A 27684-nucleotide genomic window follows, 5' to 3' on the forward strand; every position below is an offset into this window, starting at 1 on the left:
TGCCTGTAGTGTAGACGTACCGTTAACTCTGGTAATCTTGCCCTTTGATCCTATTAACTTCATAAGTCTGAGTGGTTGAGTAGTGATTTGAGTGATTGGTTGAGCAGGGCTTGACAATGAGTTTTCCAGCATTTAATAATATATGAAGGTATAATAGTGATAATTGTCGTGACAGATAATTAGTGTGCTAAACACCACGTATCAAGTTTGAACTTACATAGCAATTATACGTTTTATGGCCGCCGTATACACGATTCAACTTTCGCTTTAGTTAGCTATGGAACCAACGGGGATCCGTAGTTACGTCAGCTAATGGAAATTGTCAGAGTGGCAAGATGGCTACTGAACCAAATAAGACTGAGATCCTTACCATTTTCAAAAGATTAAGATCTATTCCTACAAACAAGGTAAACTTAAAAGACTCTGCAGTTGTGCGTGTATACTTGTGTATGTCTTGCTTGTGTTGGCAGTGTTTTAGTCAGAGGCTGTGAGCTGGCTTGCTGTAGTTTCTGTCACCCAGCTAACAGGAGCTAACCGCTGCTGCCGGTGAAGAGTCAAACATAAAGGCCACGTATACGATCTATGTGTTGAGGAGTGAAGATCATCACTAAGGCACACTTAGTTTATGTAAATAAATAAATAAATAATTAACAGGTTAGACCGAATTATAGATATGTCCAAATTACGGCAAACAGTGTAGTAGTAATATGAACCTTCTCCATTTGAAGTTGTAAGGCTTGACGGTATTAAACCATATGCTATCCAATGCTAAAGCTAACAGTGTCAGTTGTACAGGAACTTCATGACACTTGATAAGCTTGGGAGTCAGATCCATATGCTCAGTTTAATATTCAAATACTATACATTGCGTGGTACATTTTTGTATCAAAAAGTGTTTATTAAATGCAGTGCTGCCGTCTACCTAGCTACTCTTAATGCAGCATTTAAGTACAATTTATAGGTACTTACTTATTTAAAATGTTTATTTGACGCTACCTTATACCTATATATAATAACACCTTTGCATTAATCTAACTTAATTTTTTAATGTTTGTAATTAAACTAAAGGATAGTATGTTGTTGTATGGGTTACAAACGAATCCCTTCAGAACCTGTTAAAGGTGGGTTGGTATATTAACTACATGAAGATGCAAGTGATATGTCATCACCCCACCTTTACTGTAACCACAATGAACTAAACGATTAACAACAATAAGTATTGTTAAAATACCACAATGTAAAGGTATGTTACATCATGGATGGTAGAAAAAAAACTGCTCACTGTAATGAACATTCAGATGCTGGGAGCAAGTAATATTAATAAATAAAATGTACAAATGTGCCTTAATATTATTCCAACAGGGTTTTTCAAAAATGTTTTTCCTTGCATGGCCTCAGATCTACTTCATATAGTAAACAAGTCTCTTCTATCAGGTGTATTTCCACAGGCCCTGAAAACTGCAGTCATTAAACTGCTCTTAAAAAAGAATAATGCTTCAGTAATTAATAGGGATAGGTACCGAAAACCGGTACTAAGTCAATACCGGTACCTGATTGGACGGTATAGGTATACCGTTAAGCCGCTGGACAAACGGTGCTGCTATCGGCATATGTGTTAAGTCTACTTCCTTAGTTTAACTTTAAACCATTCTGGTTGGTTGGGAACCCTCATCCTGTGTGATGTATCCGGTTTGAGACTCCTCTGATTGGCCACTGTAAATGCCACCCGTCATCTCTCTAAACAGCGCTCTTATTACTGTTGTGAGACTCCCGCAGGCATGGCGGACAGAGCGAAGCGATCGAAGGTCTGGGTGCACTTTAAAAAAATGTAGTGGCGATAGTGCAAGGTGCAATCTATATACTCAATTAGTTGCTTGTAAAGGGGGTAACACAAGCAACTTAATGAAGCATTTGCAAACGAGACACTCATTGAATCTAAAACGGTGCTAGCGATACTGCTAGTGCTAATAGTGCCATCGGGCTTCAGCCGCGCCGTATGTAAATGTGACCTGAGCGAAGGCTCGCAGGCAGGTTAGCTGCTGAGCACGGGTAATATGTTTTGTTTACCTGAGTGCAGTCTTGCAAGCACATCACCTTGTCTTTTTTTTGTTTATTAACACTGACAGTGTATTAATGTGAGCTCCTACACCTATAATAATTTGGCCTTTCATTGAATGCTTTATAAACCAGTTAAACTTACAGATGTCATAGTGAATTGGAAAACTGCATTTAAATGTTGTTAAAGGTCAACGTTTCAATGTATGGTTCAGCAATTGTTGGTCGTTTACTAGGAATTGACATATTTTAATCTCAAATACATTGTTCTATGTTTAAACCTTCAAACACATTTTTACGTGTTTCAGTTCAGCACATCATTTATTTTGTGATGATTTAAAAGTACAATCCAGAATAATACAGGGTGTCCGCGGGGTCTTAAAAAGTATTAAAAGTTGATAAATCAATTTAGCGAAAATTAAGGCTTTTAAAAAGTAATTAAAAAGTACTAAACTGCATTTTCCAAGGTATTAAGAAGTCCCGCAGCAACGACAACATGAAACACCCTTTAATTTACTGAAACGACATGTCGGGAAACCCCCTCAAGGCGGCGCCATGCATAGCGCGCCGTAAAATGCTGCTTCTTATTTTAAGTTTCGTTGCCTTGCTCCGCTCTGTGTGGGGGGGGGGGGGGAGGTCCCAAGGTGGGGTCCCAAGGTGGGTAGACCGGCATACACAACGCTCTGGGGGTCCAACGGCTCCGTGTGTAAGCCCTATATGATCATTTTCTGATTACGATGAAATAGCCCGCCTCCCTCTCCCAACGTCTCCTGCTGCTGCTGGGCTGTCAGAAGAGGGGGAGGAAAAGAGAGGCAGGCACCGTTTATTAAATATTATTATATTATTATACAGAGAACAGAGTCGTCATCAATTTGTTTTAAAGCTCAATAAATAACAAAGAAGACCTCTGATCGGCACTTTTCTAATTTTGTACGGAAGATTTAAACTTTAACGGACATGTTGACCGGCGGAACATTTTTTTTAACGGAAACTGCCGCACGGTTCCCTCGTCCCTTGGAAGAGGCGGAGAGGTGGGTGTTTTTCATCTGCTGGTGGACTACCTGAGAGATATACAGCAGGAGAACACGCCGTCCACCGCGGAGAATAAACAGAAGGGCAACCATGGCAACCATGCTCCGGGGTCTTCTTCGCTGCTTTTGGTGTATTTCGGGAGGCAGCGGCGCCACTTACAGGCCTGACATATTTACTACAGCGTTTCCAGCATTTCCAGCGGTCTAGTGTGAACGGACACGTGATGAATTGAATGCGTGTGAACGGAAGACTTTTTTGCGCTTGCGTATGCGTTTTACCGTATGCGTCCTCGTGGGGCCGGGGTCTAAGCCAAACTATATCCGGTCACAGAGATCTGCTATTTTAAAGTAAAGTCAACACATATCGACCCTAATATAGTCTATATTAAGAACGAGAAAAGTCTTAACATATATATCGTTTTTTGTAAACATATGACAAATGTGTGAGGGTGATGACGTCAGAGCGTCGTCCTATGTGACAGGGCTTAGCCCCGGACAGCCCCAGCCCAATTTAACCCCTGGGTATTTGTGAGGGAGCTCCTATATGGCATTACCCCGCTGAAGCTCACCAAAGTTTAATATATTTCATAGTTCAGAGTATTGTCAATTGTTTTGTTTATTGGTCAAATACTGGTTTCTAATGGTTTCTGAGGAGTTTTACTGGAATGAAAGAGCACAGAGTACAGAAGCAACAAAGCAGCATACTGCATTAAACCTGACCTTCACAGAGAGGTTGAAGTTCATGTGGAAAGGAGGCTTCAGTAGTCTGTCTGCACTCTGTTTAGTTTTGCTATCTTACAATCAATATAGTAAATGTGAGGTAAAGTGTGTTGCCAATGTAACCGGTTAGAACTCAAAGTTGCAATGAGGTCTTAAAATGTATGGAAAGGGTCTTAAAAAAGGTCTTAAAAGGTATTAAATTTGACCTCAGGATTCCTGCATATACCCTGTAATATACATACTCGCCTTTATCTTTTTGCCATCTTAGCCTTTTGACCAATTTCTTCATATCACAGTTTTGCATGATGTCACTGTAGGACAATGTTTTAAGGATCTCTTGTCGAGCTAGGTTGTCAGTTTAAAATGTCTGGATGAAGATGTAAATGATTTACAAATGTTAAAACAAAAATAAAAAAATGCCTCTTTTCATCCTCTGTCTGAGGGAAAACCCCAAAAAGCATGATAGGGCGAGCCAGGCCCCTTTTAAGTTATTTTATTTATTTGTGTCTGCTTCTGAGAAGCTAATGTATAAGTTATACAGTTATTTCGATACAATTACGGTTTAATCTTCACATCTTGTATTCATGTCTATAATTTTGAGCACCAAATTATTGAAAAATACCGATAAGCAGTACCGGTATCGATAAAATCGTAACGATACCCATCCCTAGTAATGAACAACTACAGGCCCATATCGAACCTGCCATCTCTAGGTAAAATCATTGAAAAAGTTGTTTTTCAACAGTTGAGTAATTTCTTGCATTTAAATAACTGATGTGTACCAGTCACACATTTACATAACCATTTCACCAGGAGACTATGCACCAATTCAAACACTGAGTCAGTGCATTGAACAATCAATGACTGGATGTGTCAGAACTTTCTCCAACTAAACAAAGATAACACTGTGGTAATGGTTTTTGGAGCCAAGGCAGAACGTATAAAAGTTAGCGCTGAGCTTCAGTCTGCAATGTTCAAAACAACAGAGCCAGAAATCTAGGTGTAGTCATGGACTCTGACCTGAGTTTCAACAGTCAGATTAAAACAGTTACTAAGTCAGCCTACTATCACCTAAAGAACAAATCTAGGATTAAAAGACTAATGTCACAGCAGGATTTGGAAAAACTTGTCAATGCTTTTATCTTCAGTAGACTGGACTACTCCAATGGTGTCTTCACAGTTCTCACTAAAAAATCTATTAGAAAGCTGCAGCTAATTCAGAACGCTGCTGCTTGAGTCCTCACTAACACTAAGAAAGTGGATCACATCACTCCTGTTCTGAAGTCTTTACACTGGCTTCCTGTGTGTCAAAGAATAGATTTCAAAATATTGCTGCTGGTTTATAAAGCTTTGAATGGTTTAGGATCAAAATAAATTTCTGACCTGCTAAATTATGAACCATCCAGAACTCTCAGGTCTTCAGGGACTGGTCAGCTTTCTGTCACCAGAGTCAGAACTAAACATGGAGAAGCAGCGTTCAGTTATTATGCTACAAATATCTGGAACAAACTCCCAGAAACCTGCAGGTCCGCTGCAACTCTGACTACTTTTAAATCCAGGCTGAAGACTTTTCTTTTTGCCGCTGCTTTTAATTGATATATTCAGGGGTGCACATAAGTGGTACGCATGCGTGGCAACAATCTGAAGTGCGTACCGTCACTTGTGTCACAAAGCGAATTTGCGTACCGACGTATATGTGAAGCTTTTCCAGAAGGCGGTTAGATCACCGGACGATAGAGTGGTCTCTGTGTGCACAGACAGTACTGCTGTACAGACCGACGTTAACAGCGTTAACGTCGGTCTGTACAGCAGTACTGCGCTAAAACAGCTGATCACAACGTTCACACGCTCTGTGCTCACGAAGCTCTGCACTCCACTGACTATTCTTAATGTCTTTCATTGTTGTAAAGCACTTTGACTTGCCTTGTGTTGAAAGGTGCTATATAAATAAACTTGCCTTGCCTTGCATGTTGTTTCCGTTCAGGTGTGTTTTGACTGTGCGGCTAAAAACCCTAGCTGGGCCAGCATCTCCTACGGTGTGTTTTTATGCATCGACTGCTCTGGCATCCACCGCTCCCTGGGAGTGCATCTCAGCTTCATCAGGTAAGCTTCGGTGTAAATCAACAATATCACCAAGCTGTCGGAAGTTATCGTCATGGAGAATACGATAGCCTTTGCAGCAGATGGCCCTAGGTTCTGGAACACTCTACCCCTCCATGTGAGGTCGGCCCAGACCCTAGGGGTTTTTAAATCTACACTTAGGACACACTTCTTCTCTCTGGCCTTCTAGTCAGAGCAGAGCACGACTCCTGACATTTCCCTGTGTGTGATTTTTTTTTTATTGCTGTTTTAATTTATTTTCTTCTGTTTTGCTATTGTAGAAACGTGTTTCATTGCATGTACAGCACTTTGGCTCGACCAAAAATCGTTTTAAAAATGTGCTATATAAATAAAACTTAATTTGATTAGATTTTGATTTGAATACTTCTTTGAAAGTTTGCGTGAGGAGTTGAGCTTTGTGAAAGAAAAGCGTTCCACCTTTTAATTAATGTTTGCAGTGCAGCAAATAGTTCTGTCTTGAGTACAGATTGTTAGAGGCTCAGAATTCATGTGTCATACCGAATTGCTGACTTTTCAATTTTTAACCTAGGTCCACTGAGTTAGACTCCAACTGGAACTGGTTTCAGCTAAGATGTATGCAGGTCGGAGGCAATGCCAACGCGGTAAGTCAAATTGGGGTTAGGAATGAAGCCATATAAATAAATAACTTAATGTTCTAGGTGAGGTAATTGGCAAGCTTTATTTTGGCAGCTGTCTGGTTTATTTATATGATGCAATAAGTCCCTTTGTCCTCTTCTGAAGACGGCATTCTTCCGACAGCATGGCTGCTCCACAAATGACACCAACGCCAAGTATAACAGTCGTGCGTCCCAGTTATACCGTGAGAAGATTCGGCAGCAAGCTAATGCTGCATTGTCCAAATATGGCACAGATGTGAGTATCAATCTGTTTGGGGAATGCGTCCTGTGTCTAAATCATAACATATATTTATTAAATTCCATTGGGGAAGTCGGCAGTAGACTCTCTGTCTTTGTTGATCAACTGTACACAACCTCAACCTGACGTCATGGTTATTATCAGTAATGAACCGTTGTCCTGTGTATCATCTATATAGTTATGTAAGAGGTGTTATCACTGTCTGAAACGTGGTAGTAGATGCAGTGCAGAGTCCACTAGGTGTGCAATGATTTCATGTCAGATAGGAAGCCAAAACAATAACATTTGGAATTGCAAACATTGTTTAAACGTAATTGATGAAATTGTGTTTCTCTCATAACAAAGTCTGGCCTTCTTTGTTGCAGCTATGGATTGACTCTTCTACAGCAAGCACGCCTTCAGCTCCTGAGAAGAAAGAGACAGACTTCTTTGCAGAACACACACAGGTTTGTTTTTTCCTGCAAGATGATGGCATGCTGCTAAAAAACCAAAACAAGTCCACAACATATCGATGTATTTTTCTCTACGTGGAACAGGAATGTTTTTGTGTCGTAGTATTTTAGTAATGCTGCATTATTTTATTGAAAATCATTTGAATCCTTGTGTGTTTAATTCAACGTATAAATAGCTTAACGTTTTCTTTTTTATGTTTGCAGGGTGCTAATGACTGGTGCATGGCGCCGCCCTCTGAGCCAGAGCTCAATGGAGCCGCTGTCACCTCGCAGCTGACGGACCCAACGGCCAAAGTCCAGGATGACATCCGTAAGTATTAAAAAACCTTTATGTTGACTGTCTGTTTTACACACACAACAGGCACTCGGCTTATTCAGCAAATAAAAGTCAGACGTCCTTTGTCGGCTCTGAAGGGAGCCTTCCAAAGTCGGACAATATAACCCGATGATGTCATAGTGATGTCATCAGGGTTATTTGGTCAGACAACAGAAAGACTGCAAACAAGTTGGGAATGTTGGGTTTTTAAACGTGTTCAGTTGGTAGAAAAGTTATGATAAAAGGACATTATAGTGGTGCATTATGGGAAGTATAGGTTCCAAAATGACTGGAGTTTGTCTTTAGATGAAGAAGATTCTGATTGGGTGTCTTTTTTCTTTCATATTCCATATTGAAAGATACTCAAAAAACAAACAAAACACAATGCTACAATAAATTCCAATGGCATTGACTGGCATGACATGACCAGAGTTGGGTGTAACGCGTTACAAAGTTACAAAGTAACGCATTATTGTAATAATATTACTTTTGTTGGTAACGGAGTAGTGTAACGCACTTTTATAATTCAGTAATCACACTAAAGTTACTAACATTGCCCCGACACGCGTTACTTCGTTACTTTTATAAAATCAGTCATAATCACACTGACAGACAAGAGGGGTTTCCGCCGCAGGTTTATATGTAGGCTACATAACCTGCGGGATTTGCGCGTCCACATCTCCACGTGCAGTGTTGCATAAACATGGCTGAGTCAGCGATAACTTTCGAAGGGTGGAGGTACCGTGTAACGACGAGACGCCGTTACTTGAGCTCATGTGGATTTAATCATTGTACTGTGTGGGGTATATTGACGACAACTTCCCTGTTCCCCATGTATGTTGTAGCTGATTGTGGGCACCTGGTGCCCTGTGTTTAATTCCTCCCCTTCACCTGTTTAAATGCTCCCCCTCACCTGTGTCTAATTAGTCTGTATATTTAAGTGCTGTTTCTTGTAGTGCTGGGAGAGTGGTAGTGTGTGGTGGCTGCAGGCTGGGCTCGCGTAAACAGCAGCAGGATTGAGGCTGTGTGAACTTTGTGCACATTGTTTTAATAAATGCCCACGTCGGGTTATATTTTTGGACGTTCTGCCTCTGCCTCCTTGCTTGGTCGGGTCCGCTCAACGGTCAGTCTCACAATTGGTGTCAGAAGTGGGATTCGACCAAGTGAGGAGGTAAAATTGACGAGAGGAAAGAAGAGGGACCAAAGAGAGGAACCGCGGCTGGGGGTGCCTATGCCTGGAACTGACCAGGGGGCCACGGCTGCTGAGGCAGCAGGAGACGAGAGACAAGGAGGAGAAGCTAACTGACGAGCTAACTGACGAGCTAACGGACGAGCTAACGGACGAGCTAACGGAGACAAGGAGGACGAGCTAACGGACGAGCTAACGGAGACAAGGAGGAGAAGCTAACGGACGAGCTAACAGAGACAAGGAGGAGAACCTAACGGACGAGCTAACGGACAAGCTAACGGACCCCCGAGGACTCAACAGAACCAAGGGAGGGATATATTAGGTCCATAGCCTCAAGGGAGGGATTTAGTGTGTCCATGGCCTCAAGGGAGGGATATATTAGGTCCATAGCCTCAAGGGAGGGATCTGGTGTCTCCATGGCCTCAGGGGAGGGATCTATTCTGTTCATAGCCTCAGGGGAGGGATCTATTCTGTCCGTTTTAAGAAAGCCAACTTGGTGGCAGACTGTCTATCCCGGTACATGATAATTGAGGTACTGTGCGCTTTAGGAGAAGAGGGGGGGAATGTAACGACGAGACGCCGTTACTTGAGCTCATGTGGATATAATCATTGTACTGTGTGGGGTATATTGACGACAACTTCCCTGTTCCCCATGTATGTTGTGGCTGATTGTGGGCACCTGGTGCCCTGTGTTTAATTCCTCACCTGTGTTTAAATGCTCCCCCTCACCTGTGTCTAATTAGTCTGTATATTTAAGTGCTGTTTCTTGTAGTGCTGGGAGAGTCGTAGTGTGTGTGAGATCCTGGTGGCTGCAGGCTGGGCTCGCGTGAACAGCAGACCTGCCCCTCTGGAGAGAGCGAGAGTTTGTTTGTCTTTTTTCTGTTGTGGCCGAATCAACATGACAAGCCCATAATTTGTATTGTAGCGTCTCGCTGCGGGAAACACACTTTGTTAGCGCTGTCATCTGCTGGTGCGTTAAGACCACAGTGTCGGATTTTGGAAACTTGTTTTTGACTTGTCTCATGGCAGTTAGGATATAAGGGACAAACCAGGGGACTTTACTTCCTCTTGATACCGTCGGTTATTTACAAAAAAACACCTAAATATAGCCTATTTGTTGTTATTGTGCTTCTGTCTTTCTGTGTCTTTTCATCTGTAAACTCCCTCAACGGGGCCGCTCGCTCTCTTTTCTTGATTGCCCTCTGTGAACAGTTCACTGTCCCGCTTCATTGTAGGAATTCTGCCATGTCTACCACTTTAGTTTGACCATCTCTGCTACTAAGTTATGGAATACTAAATAAACAAGTAATTAGATACCTTACCGTTACTGCGCTCATAAAGAATAATAAGAATAATGCGTCTTGAACTGGTTTCATTAATTAGTGTCTTTATGTTTCACAGACAGTTAGCTTATTGTGGTAGGCTGGTAGCCTATTTTATTAAAGAGCATATCAAAAGAAAGACTTGTGTTATGTCTTCCTTAATGCAATAGTAATTGGGGGTGCAAGTGGAGTCTCGCAGAGGCAAAACTGTGGCGCGCTTACACTGTAGGTGTGCCACAGTCTGCGTGATCTACCGGTCGGGAGGGGCGGGCCGGCCCTGTGAGTAAAGTAACGAGTAAAGTAACAAATTACTTTATGTAGAGAGTAACGAAGTAGTGTAATATATTACTTTTTAAAAAAGTAATATGTAATATATTTTTTTTTAGTAACGACCCCATCTCTGGACATGACTTAAATAAATACAGGTAATACATAAACATCATGGTAATGGTAAGAATAAGAATAAGTAAAAAGAATCAAACATTAAACAAGCTGTGGAATAAAATGAATGTTGTTTTTGTTGCTTTAAATGTTTTCCTTGGTTCCCTCTGTAGATCCGGAGGAAGGACCCAGCATCGAAGGTCTGAGCTCGTCCCCCAAAGCCTCCATCGGTGAGTACTTAAACACGATTCATGGTCTGTGAGCGAAGTCACGAGCAGAGGCCCGCTCTTTCGTAACTCCAGCCCTGTCTTCTGAAATTCTCATTCTCAAGTTTGATGAGCGTGCTTGTTCGAAGGGTACACACTCCTCGCTCTGAGAGACTCGGTCTCTCCGTCTCTAGATCTCTTTATTTGAATATATGAACATGTACTGGATCCCTCTTTTCATTTCTTAAGTCGCTCCAAAAGGATTCTAGTTTATTATCAATTTCAATGAATCCGCAGATTTTTCCCCCAAATGATTATTCACACATCAAATGAAATTATATAGCATGTGCTTCACAAAAGATGAAAAGAATAAGATAAAACGAGAATTAGCAATATTAAAAACAGCAGAAGGGATAAGTAAGAGAAATCGAAAAGAGACCTTATTATCGATTCAAATCAAAAATGTCCTGGATTTACAGATCATTCATGGATTCATCGTTTAAACAGTCCTCTATAGCCATTAGCCGTATCAATTGATAAATGTCTAATTTGGACCCCGACATGTTTTAATATAGCATTCTCTGTTAAATTGGACTTCTTCTGTGTTTTGGATCACGGTTTTGGTGACGGGCTTTGTCCTGTCGTATAGAGGACACCATGCGTTTGTCCTCAGACGAAGGACGGCTACTTAAAGGTGATTAGCTGTTGTTTATGCCGGCTGCATTATGCCTTTACGATGCATGGTTTTGTTGCTTGATTGACATCCCTCCAGCCCCCTCCCATTCTCCTCTCTCTGCTGACCACACAATGGAAACAAGCTAATTCTGGTGAGCACCTGCTGCTCAACAAGTTGTCAAGAAATAAATGTGTGTCAGAAACAGTAAACCAAGGGCCCTGCATTGTGTGGAAAGAGAACAGTCCTTGTCACGTACCTGCAGATAATTGCTGTGTGAAGAGTGTTTTGCCACTAGCATTCCATATGAAACATGCTCAAATGTTGGTGTCATAACTCTCTAAGGGTGGAAAAGAGTCTAAATATAGCATTTGTGACAATAGTGTGGTGTCTCTAAATGAATGGTTTTCTAAAAGCTTCCCTTCACTGAATTCCCTCATATTGCAGATTCCTCTGAAAACATACTGACGCACTAACATGAGTGTTATGAAGGTTTGAAGTTTTTCGTCTTGCGGCTACATTTCCTGAACTCCAGTGTCAATGCGAGTTTATAATGCTGCGGTACTCCTGCTTAAATGTCCTGAGAGTAAGCAGTGTGGGAATTAACAATAAAAACCAGCCCAAGCTATGTTTTTGTATCAGTGTGATTTCTATGCGATATTAACTTATGGTGTGTTTTTCATGCTTGGATGTTAGGTCGCCTTAGTCATTCTCAATTGGCCTACTACTAAATGAAGGGTTAAAATAAAACTATATTGCTTTTTTGACATGTTGCATAATGTGTTACAGATGTGAGACCTTCCATTATTGGGAAAAAGAAGCCCATGGCTGCCAAAAAAGGGGTAAGTCATATTTTTGCCATACTACATACCTTGGGTTTTAGGAGCTGCAAGCTGTGTCCCCGGTGCTTGAGTAACATTTATTGTGTTACAATTAGAGAGGGGTTTTTTCCTTTCTCCCCCCCCTGCCTGAAACTCCTCCATTGGAATCCCTTGTTTACTATCGTAACATAGTGACATCACTAACACTCACACTTCTATTGGATAGCGCTCCAACACATTGTACGTGATAGGCTAAGGAGCGGGACATTTCTAAGTCGTTGACCAATCACAACAGAGCCGGCCAGCTAACCAATCAGAGCAGACTGGGCTCTGGTTTCAGACAGAGGGTGAAAAGAGGTGCTGCAGCACAGGCAGTATGAGAACAATAAAGAGCTTTTTGAACATTAGAGCATGGAGACATGTCACAGTAGAGACACAACAGATAAATAAACCTTAAAATGAACAGAATTGGGCCCTTTTTAAATCGATGCTAGAGCTAATCTGTGCACTACTTTTCCATCTCATGCAGCTCGGTGCCAAGAAAGGTCTCGGTGCCCAAAAGGTGAGCAGTAAGAGTTTCACGGAGGTGGAGAAGCAGGCGCAAGTGGCGGAGAAGATGAGAGAAGTGCAGGCTGTGGAGGTGAAGAAAAGTGCAGAGGAGTCCATGTAAGAAGTATTATTTTATCTATTTTCACACAGAAATCCAGGTAGAATCTAGGCCCATTTTCAAGAGATCAGACAAGAGATCGGTAAAACGTTGTCGATGTGCCATGATGTAACTTGTTTTTGCTTTTGCAGCGTGGCTTCGATGCGCCTGGCCTACAAAGAGCTGGAGATCGACCGGAAGATGGAGGAAAAGAAGATGAACACACTGGAGGGCAAAAAGAGGGAGCAGGCGGAGAGGCTAGGCATGGGCTTCGGCAACAGGAGGTAACTTCAAAGATCAGAGTTTGGGGACGGTCTGTTTCTCTGCAGAGGATCACATTGATTATGAGGAGCATCAACTTAACTGTTGGATCAAGTGTAATCATCAGGGTTAGGCAAGCTACTGGAAATTATTAAACAGTAACAGATACCACTTATTTGTCTGTGTGAAGATTTCTAAAACATCCAAGTAATTTGTTTCTCTGGAAAGTAAAAATTTTTTTTAAATATATGCTTCAACTCTCACATAGCTATAGTTTAGCTATTCTGTATTGAATTACATTTATAGCAGTCGCTCCCTGTGCCATAGATCAATATTATCTTAATAATGCTAATACAACACTAGTACAATGTGTACATTTTTACTTCATATGTTTCACACAAAGATTTGTATTTTGTTTAATATTTTTGATGGACTTATTTATTTTAACTTCTTATCTTCTTTTTTTTGGCCCATTCTTACATGTATTTATTTTTTATTTAATTGATCCTTATTTTATCACAATATTAATTTAAATAACTTTCACAAAACCCACATTTTACTGGTAAATAAATTGCTCTGATGAATGAGAGTATAAGAGTAGTTATTAGCAAATTTCTAGTTTATTTTTTCTTTGTTGGGACTAATATCTCAGAAGATTCAATGTGTGTGTGTGTGTGTGTGTGTGTGTGTGTGTGTGTGTGTGTGTGTGTGTGTGTGTGTGTGTGTGTGTGTGTGTGTGTGTGTGTGTGTGTGTGTGTGTGTGTGTGTGTGTGTGTGTGTGTGTGTGTGTGTGTGTGTGTGTGTGTGTGTGTGTGTGTGTGTGTGTGTGTGTGTGTGTGTGTGTGTGTGTGTGTGTGTGTGTGTGTGTGCTGTTTCAGCGCTGTGTCTCACTCTGTGATGTCCGAGATGCAGACGATCGAGCAGGAGACTCCAGTGGGGGCCAAGTCCTCCTCTCGCTCCAAACTGGACATGTTTGATGAGCCGGGCTTCACCTCGGGACCCCCAAAGTACGTATGACAGCTCTCGAACGATATATCAATGTGATTCAGTTTCAACGAGTCCACTTGCAGTACAACCAGGTGAATAAGAAATTGTGTTTGATGTCTCAGATATAAGGACAACCCGTTTACAGTTGGGGACAGTTTTGGATCGCGGTGGGATACAGAGGGAGGGACCGCCTCCTTCACCACCTCCTGGGCTCTGGAGAAAGAGGACCCCAAAGAGGAGGTCACCATCTCTAGTATTCAGCCAATCGGAGAGAGGTATCTATCCATGCACTGTCATTGTTGAAATAATGACATTTGTGTCCCCTCCACTGGGAACAGCTCTGATGTGTGTTCTTGTGTCTAACCCAGACTTCCCAGCAGAAGGAAAGCGGAGGTGTCCGCTCCAGTGTCAGAGTCCAGTGAGGCCCGAAATAAGTTTGCAAACGCAAAGGCCATCTCTTCCGACATGTTCTTCGGCCGGGAGAGCACTGCAGATGTGAGAAATAATTTCAGTTTTTCAATAATAACTTGTAGCACTTGAAGCATGCATTCAATTCTGGCAACTATGTGTTAAAAGCAATAACTCCTGGAGATATATTGATGTGCTAATAGTGTATTGTCATTACCCAGGTGTTGATTTTAGTTTGTTCTTCTCTCAGTATGATGCCAAGACCAGACTGGACACCATGTCTGGAAGCACCTCCATCAGTTCAGCTGACCTGTTTGGAGAAGCCAGTGACCATACAGGTATGACCTGTTGTGCATTATCTTTTATTTTTCTTGGTGTCACAAAAATGCCATGAGGAGACCACAGCAATTTATGTTTGCGTCCATGTCTGTGGAACACAGGCCAAAGGTCATTGGTTTCTACCTGAGACATACATCTTAATATATTTGTGAGCAGTATATTCAATCTCAGTAGTTTTCTTAAACAGCTTGTCACTGTAGCTTCTAGCAAATGCATCTTAAACAGGAGTTAATAGTGCATTTGTTGGGGACTATTTTGAGCGGCGGATTACTCCACATTAAGTGTTGCACTGCTCACAAATTCTGTATAAAACTGTGTTTCCCCTTACACAATGAGCTGAACTGAAAACAAATCTTTTTGTATGTTATTTATTTAAAGTAGTGTGACTTACATACTTCTCCCCCCCCCCCCCCCCCCCTATTCTCAGGGAGGGGAGCGGGCTACGACGGTGTGCTGCCCGCCGGCCCGGACATCGCTCAGTTCAAACAGGGCGTGAAGACAGTCGCAGGCAAGATGGCCGTCCTGGCCAACGGTGTCATGAATACCATCCAGGTGAGAGTTTGTAAACTGACATCTGATATAGTTTTGCTGCAGCCATAGAGTGGTGCATTGACAACCTAGGCTAGAAACAAACTACACCACGGTCACACATCATCACCACCGCTAAGCTAAAGGTGGCTAACATTCGGAGTGATGACTTTAGTATACTCTTCAAACAATGAGACTTGAACATGATTCAATATCTGACTATCTTCATTAGCTTATACACAAATGGCTGCTTCTTTTTCTGAAACATTTAATGTCTCCAGGATCGCTACGGCTCCTACTGATTCGCCCTGAGGGCTGAGCACCAAGCTGTGGGAGGACATACCAACTGACGCCTGTGAAGAGCCCCGCCTCCTGACTCACACATGCATTTGGGCGGAGTAAATGGGACGATAGAGACGGGAAGCAGAAAGGATTGCATGGGGATAATAAATCATCCTTCTCTCCCGGTCTCTTCTAGAGACATTTTTTACAGGAGTGAGACCGTATTTTCTTCTCTCATTCTCATTAGCTTGAGCTTTATTTTCCTAAAGGAAACCATCAAAGGGTGTAGTTTTTTCTAAACCGAGAGATATGTTGTAATTTAATGTTGTTGTTTTTTGGTCTTTATTTTTCAAAATGACGTCAGAGTTAACTCTTCTATATTTTAGTCCTTAAACAAAAATCAATGTATTGTTTTTGATTTATATTATCGAATACTTCATTCTTCTGTCTTTTCTTTTATTGTTATATTAATACACAAGTGCAGTATATAAGTTAAACCGTCTGCGTTAATTTGAACAAAAATCCACAATGTGTGCATTCAGTGTTTGATTTACTTACAGTACAGTTTATCCACAGGTTATTTGTATTCATGAACAGCACTGAATGACCATTTTAGACGCTTTGTTTAGAGATTGGAATTATGCATTTCAGTTGGGTGAGAGTGTATATTGTGAAACAGTGCAGCATCCCATATTTGATGTCCTGGTTGCTATTAGTCTACTTGGCAGCACTGGGAAACCTGGAAATGTCTATTATGGGTCCCCTTCATTTAGTAACTGTCAGATAACTTGCATATGTTGGGCATTTTAAAACATTTGCATAAATTGCGTTAATGAGCATTCATTAGTGGATTCTGCACAAACTGACTGGCCAAGGCCGGAGTTGTGTAGCAACCATTCACTGTAGGGAACTGAAAATGATTACCTCAACTGTGGACAATATTTGCAAATATATATATAAGCAGTCTGTCAAAGACAACATTCCAGCGTTCTCCAAAACTACAGAATTCATCAAAATCGACCCAATGTGTCAGGAGTGCCAATATGGCCACTATCTGGTCATTTTGGAAAATATCAGAAATGGATTCAGCATCCTCAATAACCCCCAAATCACTCCAATAACGGCCAAGCCCTTTTTGAACTATGATCCATATAGGCTATAATGCAACCTATGCTAAGTGGGAGCCTTACTATACATTTCTTTAGGGTGCTCCACAAATACGGGTTCACAACAGGACTCAATGATCTGGAAAGTAGACTATATGGTTATTTAGTATCTATACTTTGAATACCTTGTGACCAATACATCGTGTTCCAACCAAAATAAGAGGCCGTGCCCGGGGGATTAGAGGAGATGAAACCCAATCAGTAATGGTACAACAAATAAGTCTCATTTAAAGTATGTAGATAAGAGGTAAAGTCATGAAACACTGATATCATTTTAAGACCTGGAACTTGTTTAAAGTTGAATCTGAAGTCTGCCCTAATGTACCTTAACTGAAACATTCTGACATGTCTGCCTTCTTCTCACTTTAACCTTTATTTTTGAAAGGCTTACATCTTCTACATTAGCTGATCCGTTTTGGACCTATGAAAAATAAAAATGCATTTGACATTCAGGATGTAGAGACAAAACCATGCCTTATTTGGCAGATAAACACCCACTGACATCTTATTGAAATGCAGTTAACCTCAAGGCTAAACAACTTCATCCCCCCGGCAGGCAGACTTGACATTCAACAAGTTATTAAAAGAACTGTAGCCGAGGAACCAGTTTGAAAAGCTCTTTGATGGATCAGTGTAATTTTTTTCCTAGCGTGGCCATGCTTGTGTACGTTCCGACCTGTGATTAAACTCCAAAAAACAAATGTGGACTGAAAGGATGAAACATTCTACTATTTATTTGTAGACTACAAAAAGATACGTATTCAGTATGTTAATAAAGATTTAAAACATCTGGATTCTTCTCATGTTGGACTCTTTCTCCCTCACACCCCCAGCCTCAAACCTGTTTGTGCTGTCTTACAAGTTGTCATGATGTTTTATCTGGTGTTGTACAACTCTTTCCTGCCAGCTTGCTGGTGGAAAAGAGACTGTCAATCAAGATGTATGTGCTGGGTTTGACATGTCGTTTTCACAGTAGTGACACTCCCATGAATCATCACCTACCCAAAGAATGGAGTCCTCCAACATTTAGCTTTTTAAGTATTCATCAAACCAGTGCTTTGTTCCGTCAGAAACAAGGTAGTAAAACATGTAGGACTTATTTCTTAAGTAACCAGGAATAAGGAGGGTCCTCGCTGTCAGGGGAAAGTGGTAATTATCTCCACATCATTTCATCTGATTTGTGGGGAAATGGTAGCAAGCGCCGGTTCCTGGGCCGGACCGTTCCGTTCTCATTGTTGCCCTCGTCGACTTGCGAATGATAAAGTTCCGAACACATCCATGGGGGTTTATCCCCAGTTGTAGAAGTAGATCTTCTGCCAGGAGGGGAGGTAATCCATCAGAGGCCCTGGACACACAAACAGGATCAAAACAAGCAACAATATGCAGTGGTGTAAAGTAACTGAGTACATTTACTCAAGTATTACACGCTTTCATATTCAAAGAGAAATATTATACTTTTTAATCTACTACATTTATCTTACAGCTTTAGCCACTAGATACTTTACAATTAAATATTTCTGCCTGAAAACAGTTTATAAAACAGAATATGTTGTTATAAATTAAACTAGCTTTTAGAATTGTGTTATTTGTTACTTTTACGTTGAATAATTTACATTTAGCTGAGAATACTTTCTTGCGATAACTAAAGTAACATTTCCAATGCAGGACTTGTACTTGTAGTACTCTTAACAGTGTGGTGTTTTTACTGAAGCTAAGTATCTGAATACTTCCTTGCCTTTATGTTATGAGCTGTGAATGGGATAAAAGAGAGGAATATCATTCAAACTGAATGGTGCTGCTAAAAGAAAAGGGGCACATTTTTATAAATGTAATCAGCTGCTACGAAATACTCTGTGGTTGTTGTTGTTACTGTTAATAAGTTGCCAAGATATTATGTAACTGCTGAACAGCCAGTAGGGTCATAGAGAGTTGAAGTAAAACTGAAATGAACTACATTCTAAATGAAAACGATATTGCCAATAAAACAAATGAATAAAAAGGTGGGTTGTAAAAGAAGAAAATAAACTTTGCTGACGCAGGTGTTGGTCCTGCCACAACTGCGTCACTCTCATGGGAGCTTTAGTCTTTTTAAGTCCTTCAAAATGGCTCAGGGTTACGTTGATTCACCACTTTGGGCAATACGGAAATATATCCAACACTAAGAGATGGATTATTATTCATGTGGGTGCAGATACTCATGGTCCTCAGGGGATAAATCCCACTGACTTTTCATCCAGCGCCACCCAGAAGTTGACCTTTTGGTTTTTTTGTTAAATATCTCAACAACTTTTGGATGGATTTGCATAACATGTGATATCTATGATCACTGATCCTTTCACTTCACAGTTCTCACACCATTCTCCCTTTTGTAACAGCCTGTCAACACTTTGATGAAGGTATGTTGCTAAGTAGCACTGTTAATCCAACCAGACCAAACCACCCGGTCACAAGGGATAGACTGTGCTAAGATAATAAGGATGTTGTTATCAAAACAACATGTTGTTATTGTTTTCACGAGCTATGAATGTTAGACTCTCAGGTATGAATACAGTACTTACGTGCAATTAGGCCTATCCCTGGAACATTGTCAGCCAGAAGTCTGAGCAGGAAGAGAATCTTTTCCCTAAACAAACATACAGCTGTTAAAACACTTTGTGGTTCAAACAAAATCAAAACAATTCTATTGGTGTTTCCTACTATTTTACAAATATTCGAGTGATTCTTGCAAATGGTGTATTTCACATAGGAGAGGAACAATGAATCGATTCTTTGGCTGATAAATGTATTGCAGTATAATCTTTTTTTTGTAATCCTTTCAAAGCAGATCTGGTGTCGAATTCTAAAATGTAAGGATTTCATATGAACGAGTAAACTGAATATCTTTAAATAGCCTGTTAGAAATCCCAAATCTCCTCTCTGCCTGAATCACTAGTGTCAATCAAGTGCAGACCACGCCCCTTCCAAAGCCTACAAAACTCCGCCCCCTTCCCCCCCTCCAGAGACTGCCGGACAAAGGACTGAGTGGCACATGGCATTCCCAATAGTTTGTTACTATTTGATATGAAATGTTTACATTAAGAGTTAGTCTTTATCAACCTGCTAGATTCCTTTTGTTTTGAACATACGTTCCTGTGGATGCATTACATGATCTAAGTGACATAGTCAACCTTATTTAGAATTCTTCTTTTTGCCTTTATGATAAGACTGGCAATATTCTTTTATTTAGATCAAATCATCCGCATTCGTCACTCGTGCTTTAACTGCCACCAAATCACCGGATTGTGAAATAAAAGGTTAAACGGCCAGCTGGGATGTTCAGTGACCCACCACTCCACACAGTATAGTTCCTTTCAGAGCCCCATTATGTTTTTGGGGGTTGTATCTTTACTTGACTCCTTTGTTCACTTCTGTGACATCACTACATAACACTCGCTTTTCTATTGGCTAGTGCCCAAACACTTTGTTTTTCTGTTGGATGCTTGATCGTCTGGATGCTATCCTGACATCCAGACATACTCACTCAGAGAACTTGTCGTAGAAGGGTGATCGCAGCAGGTAGTAGAGCAGAAGGAATGTCCTTCTCCTCATCTCCGCCTTCTCCCATCGATTTTGACATTTTCTTTCACTGAGCACAGCGAAACTGAAAAGAGAGGCACAAATAACTGGAATAACTTCTTGAACTTTGTTCTCGTAAAGGCACAACAGATAATAATCGGTTGCTGGATGTCTTATCTCCGCTTTGTGTTTTCATAGCTTGTACTCATCAAGAGTGACAGACATCTTAAACAAACAGAGACATACCCACAGCAGCAGATCCTATTTAAGGGCTTTGTGTTGGTTCAGTCATTTAGAAAGGTTTTGATCCGTGGGCAAAACATTATGTCGACATAGTGGTAATCATTTTTTTTTTTAAATTGCTAAATAAATTGCAAAAAACACTGCCATAGTTTTGCCCACTTGTGTTTATCTAACAATACAAATTATAATTCCTAAAACTTTAATTGTTTTTGTTTCAAGATGACAATATGTATTTCTTTCTAAACATATGAAGATAATTAGTAATCTACATGTTGTGTTAAGTAGTTACAGATCCGGCCTTGAATGTAAATGTAATATTTGTATTAGATGTGAATCGGTAAATACATTTAGCAGATAAGGAGCATGCTCACCTGGAGAGCTCGAGGACTCCAGAGATGAGCCAGGGCTTCCAGGACTGTTTCCCACAGAGTCCCAGGCAGAGCACTGGGCCGGCTTTAAGGACAAACACTTCAACAAAAGCTCTCTACACTGAACAAAAAGGAAACGTTGATTTTAATTAAATGTATTATGTCGACGGATTTCACAAAACTGTATTAGGTTAGTTGAAAGCAATAATATTACGCTTAAATAAAAAAATATTAGTTTCAACTTAATAGTATTGCTTTTAACTAACCTAATAGAGGTATGTGAAATGTGTTGACATAATACATTTAATTAAAGTCAACGGTTCAGGTTTTTCAGCGTAGTTCAAACATTAGTTTTGTTTTTGGCATCTTAAAGCTTTTATATCTGCTTTTATTCTCGCTGCTCATACAGCAACAGTTTGCCATCTAGAGGTCATCACTATGAATGCAGGACAGTCCTAAGTCCGTGCACTTCTCCAAATACACAGAAGTTCATTTGAGAAATTACAATATTGATAGAAATAGTAACGATAAACTTAGTTAGAAAAATTATTTGGTAGGTCAAATATATATTAAAAGATGGCTGTTAAGTTTTCATGTCTACAGCTGAAGAACCTTTTGATGTTCATTTCTAATTTAGGTGCTTTCTGATTTGTTTTATTCATTAAAATGTGGTTTATGAATTTATATAGATATAATATGATGGACTAACTTACAGTATTATCAGTTAGTTTTGGCTGAACAGTAGTTGCTGTTGTCCCCAAGGAGGATAACAGATGTTTCCCCACCTCCTGAATTTGGGTGACATTGAATATATAAAAGATGCATTTCTGCATGTAACAGATTGCTTTAAATAAAAAAAAGTCATAACTATTATTGACATCTGAAAAGAAGGCTTCAAGTCATCTTTTTGGGGTCTCTGGTGCTTATTTGTTGCAAGATACCTAAAACAAACTGATAGCATTTTTGATATATCTTCAGGAATTGAAAAATGATGTGATGAATCTTAATACAGCTGGAGTGACGATATGGAAGGATACAGTGTACGAGAGGCCGTCCGATGTACACGGCCTCTGCGAGGGTCTCCTGAAGACCCAGAGGTGTGGCGTGGAGCTTCTCCACGTTGGAGCCGCTCGTCCTCTTACTCTGACCCGGGGCTCCCCACAGCCGCGCCTGCAGGGAGGGAGCTGAACACCCCAGAGCAGACGGAGGAGGAATGTGTCAGTGAAACGTCAATACATCTACTCAAACATTCCTTTTGAACACGGTCATCTTCCTGCCCCATGTCATGCTGCTCTACCTGACTGTTAGCAACATAAATATATCATCTTTTGAAAACTTTAACAGGCCTTTTTACAGTTTCTATTCAAGTCATCATCACTTCTATTGTTAACACCTGTGAAAAGGAAGACCAATTCAAAAGAAGTGATTGAAACATCTTAAGATAAAAATAATGTACCGTAATTTTGGGACTATAAGGCGCACCTGAATATAAGCCGCAGCAGCTAAATTGAATGATGTGTACATATATACGCCGCACTGGACTGTAAGCCGCAGGTGTTTTAATGTTTAATGACCATATGTAAGGGTTCGTGCACACAGGGGATTGTCGGGAAAGAGATGGCTGTTTGAGGAAGCTCCCATTTATTAACATTTCAACAAACAAGTTGCATATTTGCATAACGTATTCAAGTGTTACCATTTAGTGCAATAGTAGCTACAGAACATGTACTGTGCTGTGTAAACTGTACTGTATCACATAGCGTTTCAGACACACAAACTTTTCAACTTTCAAACTTAAACGGTGCGCTCCCAGCGCACGTACCGGCAGTGATCTACAGCAGTGGTTTTCAACCAGTGGTACGGGGACAAACTGTCTCGCTCTCTTAATGTCTGTCTGTCTTGCTCTCGTTCTGTCTCTCGTACCACTCTCGGTTCCACTTTTACTTTTGCGCGCTACCTGTCTCACTCTTTTCCGGCCTCCAGCTTTTCCTGCTGGAGCCCGCCGCTTAAAGGTGGGGGGCGCGGACTGGCCATAGAGCCCAGAGTTAAAGGTGGTGGACTGTAACCTGTAAAATCCATAGATTTAGGAGGTCCCCTAGTGGCCGTTAGCTGTAAAAATCCATAGATTAGCCGCACCGTTATATAAGCCGCAGGGTCGAAAAATGGGAAAAAAGGCGCGGCTTATAGTCCGAAAATTACGGTAATAAAAACTTCATACCTGCAACAAACTTTACAAGTTGTTGCCAAATGTGTTAGTTAACAGTTGCCTGTTACCACGCGCAGCAGAACATGAACATAAGCATTGATGAAAAGCTGCTCAATAGCCACTTACTTTTTATCTCTCCTTTTGGTCTCTACCAACTCCTGAGGATATTTCCTGTTACGTTAGCTGCTTTTGACTTTTTAGCTAGAAACTGCCTGCCGTAGCACCTGAAAATAAGGTTGAGGCGACTGCAGAGATTGAACCAGCGGCCTCAAAACGATGCTAACGAGAAGTTTTGACTCAGAACTCCGAAACAATTACACACTGTATTTATTATAGCTGCTTTAAGTAACAGTACACATTTTATTTACCCCCCAAAAACATTTTAAAGGGGCTCTATTATGCTTTTTGGGGTTTCCCTTTCCTGCAGTGTTATATAGGTTTGCGTGCAAGTAAATGGTCTGCAAAGGCTAAAATGGTAGGGTAAGGTTTACGTAAGGCAGAACGCTGAACTTTGACTGCTCTCTGTCTGTTAACATTAAGGCCATGTTTCTTTTCCAAACCCCACACAAGTTTAACATTCTTCAAAGGTGTCAGCTCTCTAACTGTATGTAACTATATGGGACCTTGAGTGGGTATGATCTTTAAGTATGATCACTTCATGTCGAGTAGTTCATAAGTTACCTCCTGAGTAAAAGGAGAGACCAACTGTCACCACCACTCAGTCACACGGTTGCTTAAAGGCTAAAACTCCACTAATTTGACAGTTTTGTCAAACTTAAGAAGATTGTATTTCCATTCAATATGTAACTCACTGCTGCCGAGGGGCCTGATGACCCGTCCTGACCTCTGGCCCACGTAGCAGGTGTCTTCTTCTTGTTGCTCCCCGTTAGCCTCATCTGTGAAAAAAAAGAAGAAACAGTCCAATTTAATTGACTCCTTATACACACATAGCTTTTTCAATGCAATGTTTGATTTTTTTATTTTTGACACAATGGAACAATCTGTAAGAACTCACATATGACCATATGGAATTGTTATTTGCCTTGAGTATTTCCACAGAGCACCACATTGTGTCTTCTCCTTTATACTCGGTTTTGGTCTCCACCAACTCCTGCTATCGGACTGCTGAATGCTCTACTGTGTTCAGCAGCTTGTCTCTAACTGTGTCTACCTGCTGTTTGGTGCTGGGAACAGTATATTCTTTTACTTTTATGTTGGGAAAAACTGCTTGTTGCAGTTGAAACTTGCAGCTTGAATTACTCTCTGTGTAATTAAACACTCAAACAAGCTGTCACCTCAGACAGAAGCTTGCTTTTTTTCTCAAGATGCTGTCAGAGGTGACAACTTTGTTAGACTCTATTTGTCCTGAGACATGTTAGGAGCAACAGACTGTGTGATTAAATATATTTGTGGGTCTACCGCCATGCTAGCATCTCTGTTGTTCCATGCTAAAAAGGCTAACGTCATGTTGACAATGACAATAATAACCATGTAAAAAGTTAGTTTTCTCTGTTTGCCTATTACTAAGAATGAAAAATACAATTTCTTGTTAAATATCAAGCAAAAACATGAGTACTAGTTGTGAGTTAGAGAGGATACTGACCTTCCCCGATGTATTCTGCTGCTCTGTCAACGGGCATTATGGGAGGTGAAGTCTGGATGCCAGATTTGTACCACAGAAGAAGCACAAGGCGAAAAATGGCCCTGGAAATCAATGTGAGATTAATTATATCAAACATAGTACACACTTTAAATTGGAGTATACTCTTTTCTTAATAAACATTTTATTTTTTGGTTATACTCTACATTGCAGAAAGTACCGGTAAGTGGATACCCATTTAATTATTTGTTCAATGAAAAAAAATGATAAAGGTATCACGGTTTATATCGGTATTTATCTATTTTTCAATGATTGGAAATGTATTTACATTTACATTTGATATAATATTTTTTTGGAATTGTTATTTTCTCTATTCCACTTTCTTCTTTTTTAAAAAGTATTTGTAATGTCTGAACATACTGCTGCTTTTGTAACGAAAGAATTTACCCAAATTGGGATCAAAAAAGTATACATCTATCAATCTATTTATATGTTTTTCCTATCATAGGCAGTCCCTCTGACGAATGTGTCTTCAAGCGACGCTTGACTCGACTTTAGACATTTCATCAGCGTTGCTTGTTGAAACAGATCGTATTACCATACATTCTTCGTACTCCAATAAGTGCTTTCTGTTGAGGTGGTGGAGTAAATCACTTGTGTTACCTCCTTGGGCAAGAATTTTAGTTGGACAACATTTGCAATAAATGTTAGTTTGATCCATGCCAGATTTTTTTTTAATCCAATAAACCTCCAAACGGCAGACACAGCTCCTCTCCTCGACACAAGTTCTGTCATACATGTATCTCCATCTCCAGTCTCATTTTCTTCAGTTTCCATCTTTACATTCAGCTTCACATGTTATGCTAATGCTACTAGGCTTGGTGCTGAACCCCAGCATGCTGCTCGATCGCCCTTCCCAACATTTTTAATGGTATTGTGGTATAGGAAAAATTAATATCATACGGTATAAAGTTCACGGTATTCGGTATGAAACAGTTCTGCCCAGAACTAGGCTTTCAAACAGATGGTTAAACTTGGCACCCATTCAGACACAGGAGTATGGTTGATGTAGGGTCTGGATGTGTGGTGTAGGTTATCTTACGGGTGTGGGATGGGGTTGAGGTCAGAGCTCTGTGCAGGCCAGTATCGCTTCAACACCAAACTGGGGATGCTATGTCTTTATGGAGCTGCTTTGAGCATGGGGGCAATGAGATTTCGAAATAGTAAAGAACCAAATGATTGACTAAAAGTTGGAAGTGAAGTGTGGAACTTTGTCTCCCTCCTTTGGTAGTAAGAGGAATTACCATACAGGAGAGACTAAAATGACAGGGCAGCAGCTAGAGGGTATGTGGAAGATACATTTCAAAAGTGGGTGTTCAAGATTTTAAAGTAACTTGATGTTCAGAGGAAGGATTAAAGTAAAAAAATGCAGTGCACTCCTGCAGGCTTATGGGCCCCGAGTGTGTCAAAGTTAAACGACAGACACACTTAGCTTAGATGTGTAGGGTATATTGAATTTGTCATTTTATATATGCGTTTTTCTTCTCATGTTAAAAAAAGAGATACTACTTCAAGAGGAGGGAAGCTTACTTGAATATCTGAATGAGACCGATCACCAGCCAGCGGCCTGCGTCCCCCCACAGCCTGCAGGATCCCATCTCCAGGAAGACCTCCACATGCTCCATCACCGAGAGCCAGGTGAGCAGCCTCTGCTGAGAGAGGGGCTGGAGAGACAGAGGAACAGTGCTCAGAACTTTCACCTGCAGCACAGGAACAGCATAGCATCTTATTCAAAGTCGCCTGTTGCTTTATTATAAACCCATAACAAGGCAGTCACACTGATGTTTTTCTTTCTTCAGATACTTTAATTTATTTATTTTTACAAGTTTTCCACTTATGCTTTTTTGGCTGTTCCCTATCCTGTAGTGTGTTCTATGGGTTTGTGTGCATGTCAATGATCTGCAAAGGCTAACATCCAGAGGGAGTTTCTCTACGAGCCCCTGCCTGAAAGGCCTCCATTGGACTCCTTTGTTTACTTCAATAACATAGTGACATCACTTTGTAACACTCGCGCTTCTATTGGCTAGCACTCCAACACATTGTATTTGATAGGCTAAGGGGTGGGACATCTCCAAGCGTTTGACCACAACAGAGCCAGCCAGCCAGCTAACCAATCAGAGCAGACTGGGCTCTGGATGACAAGTGAGTGATACCTCAGACACTCATTCATTATCCAAAATGACAATCCATAAATAAAGAAGAAACTATAAATGAGGATGAACTTCTTTCAATGCTGCCTCCAATCCACTACCACCCTCCCTTTTGCCACTACCCCCCAGAAACCAATTAACTAACAGATTACAGATCATTGAATATTCAACTGCACATTTTTCAATACTAGCTAAACCCACAGATGAATGAAGCAGTCTTTATGTATTTTCTGAGCTGGATGATAGGTTAGATTGTTTGAAATGCAAAAGCTATACAAAATGGAAACAAGTTGTAAATGTTGAGCACGTTTTTCAGCAGGATTGGATAATATCATGGTAGGAACCGTGCAGCGGCAGAAATGTATCCACTGGAAGAGATTTGGCAATACCGCTTTGATTGATGTTGTATAATCAGGTTAAGAGAACTCTGGATAAATCATTACCTCACAATGTTTGGTCAGCTTTTTGGATAAATGATTAGCAAAACCTGCAGGAATACGCAATCTTTTTTCTGGTGTTCTTTCACGTTTTTTTGTGATTGTTCATTAGCTTTATTTTGCTCTGAATTAAGTCAAACTGGTATTTATTTTTGATCCAGCACTATCTTGGTACATCGGCCGCTCTGTAGCCATTTTTCTTTCTTGTTTATCTTCGTATAGTACAGACTGAGCCCGGCGTGTATCAAATCCCTGGCCTGTATGAACGCTACCAGTGTCTGTGTC

General features: G+C 40.7%; 2 protein-coding genes across 4 annotated transcripts in view; one reads left to right on the forward strand and one right to left on the reverse strand.

Moving 5' to 3' along the window:
• On the forward strand, positions 1–17574 carry arfgap2 (ADP-ribosylation factor GTPase activating protein 2). Of its 3 annotated transcripts, none has more exons than XM_079663843.1 (17): positions 1–407; positions 5791–5909; positions 6457–6529; positions 6687–6800; positions 7169–7249; positions 7460–7565; positions 10637–10693; positions 11319–11363; positions 12132–12184; positions 12693–12829; positions 12962–13093; positions 13949–14077; positions 14180–14332; positions 14426–14552; positions 14716–14803; positions 15232–15356; positions 15614–17574. In XM_079663843.1, exons 1-17 carry the CDS (start codon positions 336–338, stop codon positions 15632–15634), a joined length of 1632 nt encoding a protein of 543 aa, XP_079519969.1. In that variant the 5' UTR covers positions 1–335; the 3' UTR covers positions 15635–17574. The 3 variants fall into 3 exon arrangements, with proteins under 3 accessions (XP_079519969.1, XP_079519968.1, XP_079519970.1); XM_079663842.1 differs by having other exon boundaries at positions 4–407; positions 6669–6800; XM_079663844.1 differs by lacking the exon at positions 11319–11363 and having other exon boundaries at positions 6–407; positions 6669–6800.
• pex16 (peroxisomal biogenesis factor 16) overlaps positions 17499–27684 on the reverse strand; it is a 12247-nt gene continuing 2061 nt past the window's right edge. The window contains exons 4-11 of the mRNA XM_079663845.1: positions 26343–26476; positions 24756–24856; positions 23965–24048; positions 21984–22130; positions 20950–21022; positions 20301–20420; positions 19339–19403; positions 17499–18125 (exon numbers count right to left, since the gene is read on the reverse strand). Coding sequence (XP_079519971.1) covers positions 18067–18125; positions 19339–19403; positions 20301–20420; positions 20950–21022; positions 21984–22130; positions 23965–24048; positions 24756–24856; positions 26343–26476 — 783 coding nt within the window. The 3' untranslated portion in view covers positions 17499–18066. The remainder of the gene's footprint in view (positions 18126–19338; positions 19404–20300; positions 20421–20949; positions 21023–21983; positions 22131–23964; positions 24049–24755; positions 24857–26342; positions 26477–27684) is intronic.

This window comes from Notothenia rossii (assembly GCF_949606895.1).
Source record: "Notothenia rossii genome assembly, chromosome: 2".
Taxonomy (NCBI): domain Eukaryota; kingdom Metazoa; phylum Chordata; class Actinopteri; order Perciformes; family Nototheniidae; genus Notothenia; species Notothenia rossii.

Coding starts and splice junctions, on each gene's coding strand:
- arfgap2 (XM_079663842.1), top strand. CDS start 336: ATGGCTACTGAACCAAATAAGACTGAGATCCTTACCATTTTCAAAAGA. Junction 6,801..7,168: donor TGTCCAAATATGGCACAGAT/GTGAGTATCAAT, acceptor TCTTTGTTGCAG/CTATGGATTGACTCTTCTAC. Junction 7,566..10,636: donor CAAAGTCCAGGATGACATCC/GTAAGTATTAAA, acceptor TTCCCTCTGTAG/ATCCGGAGGAAGGACCCAGC.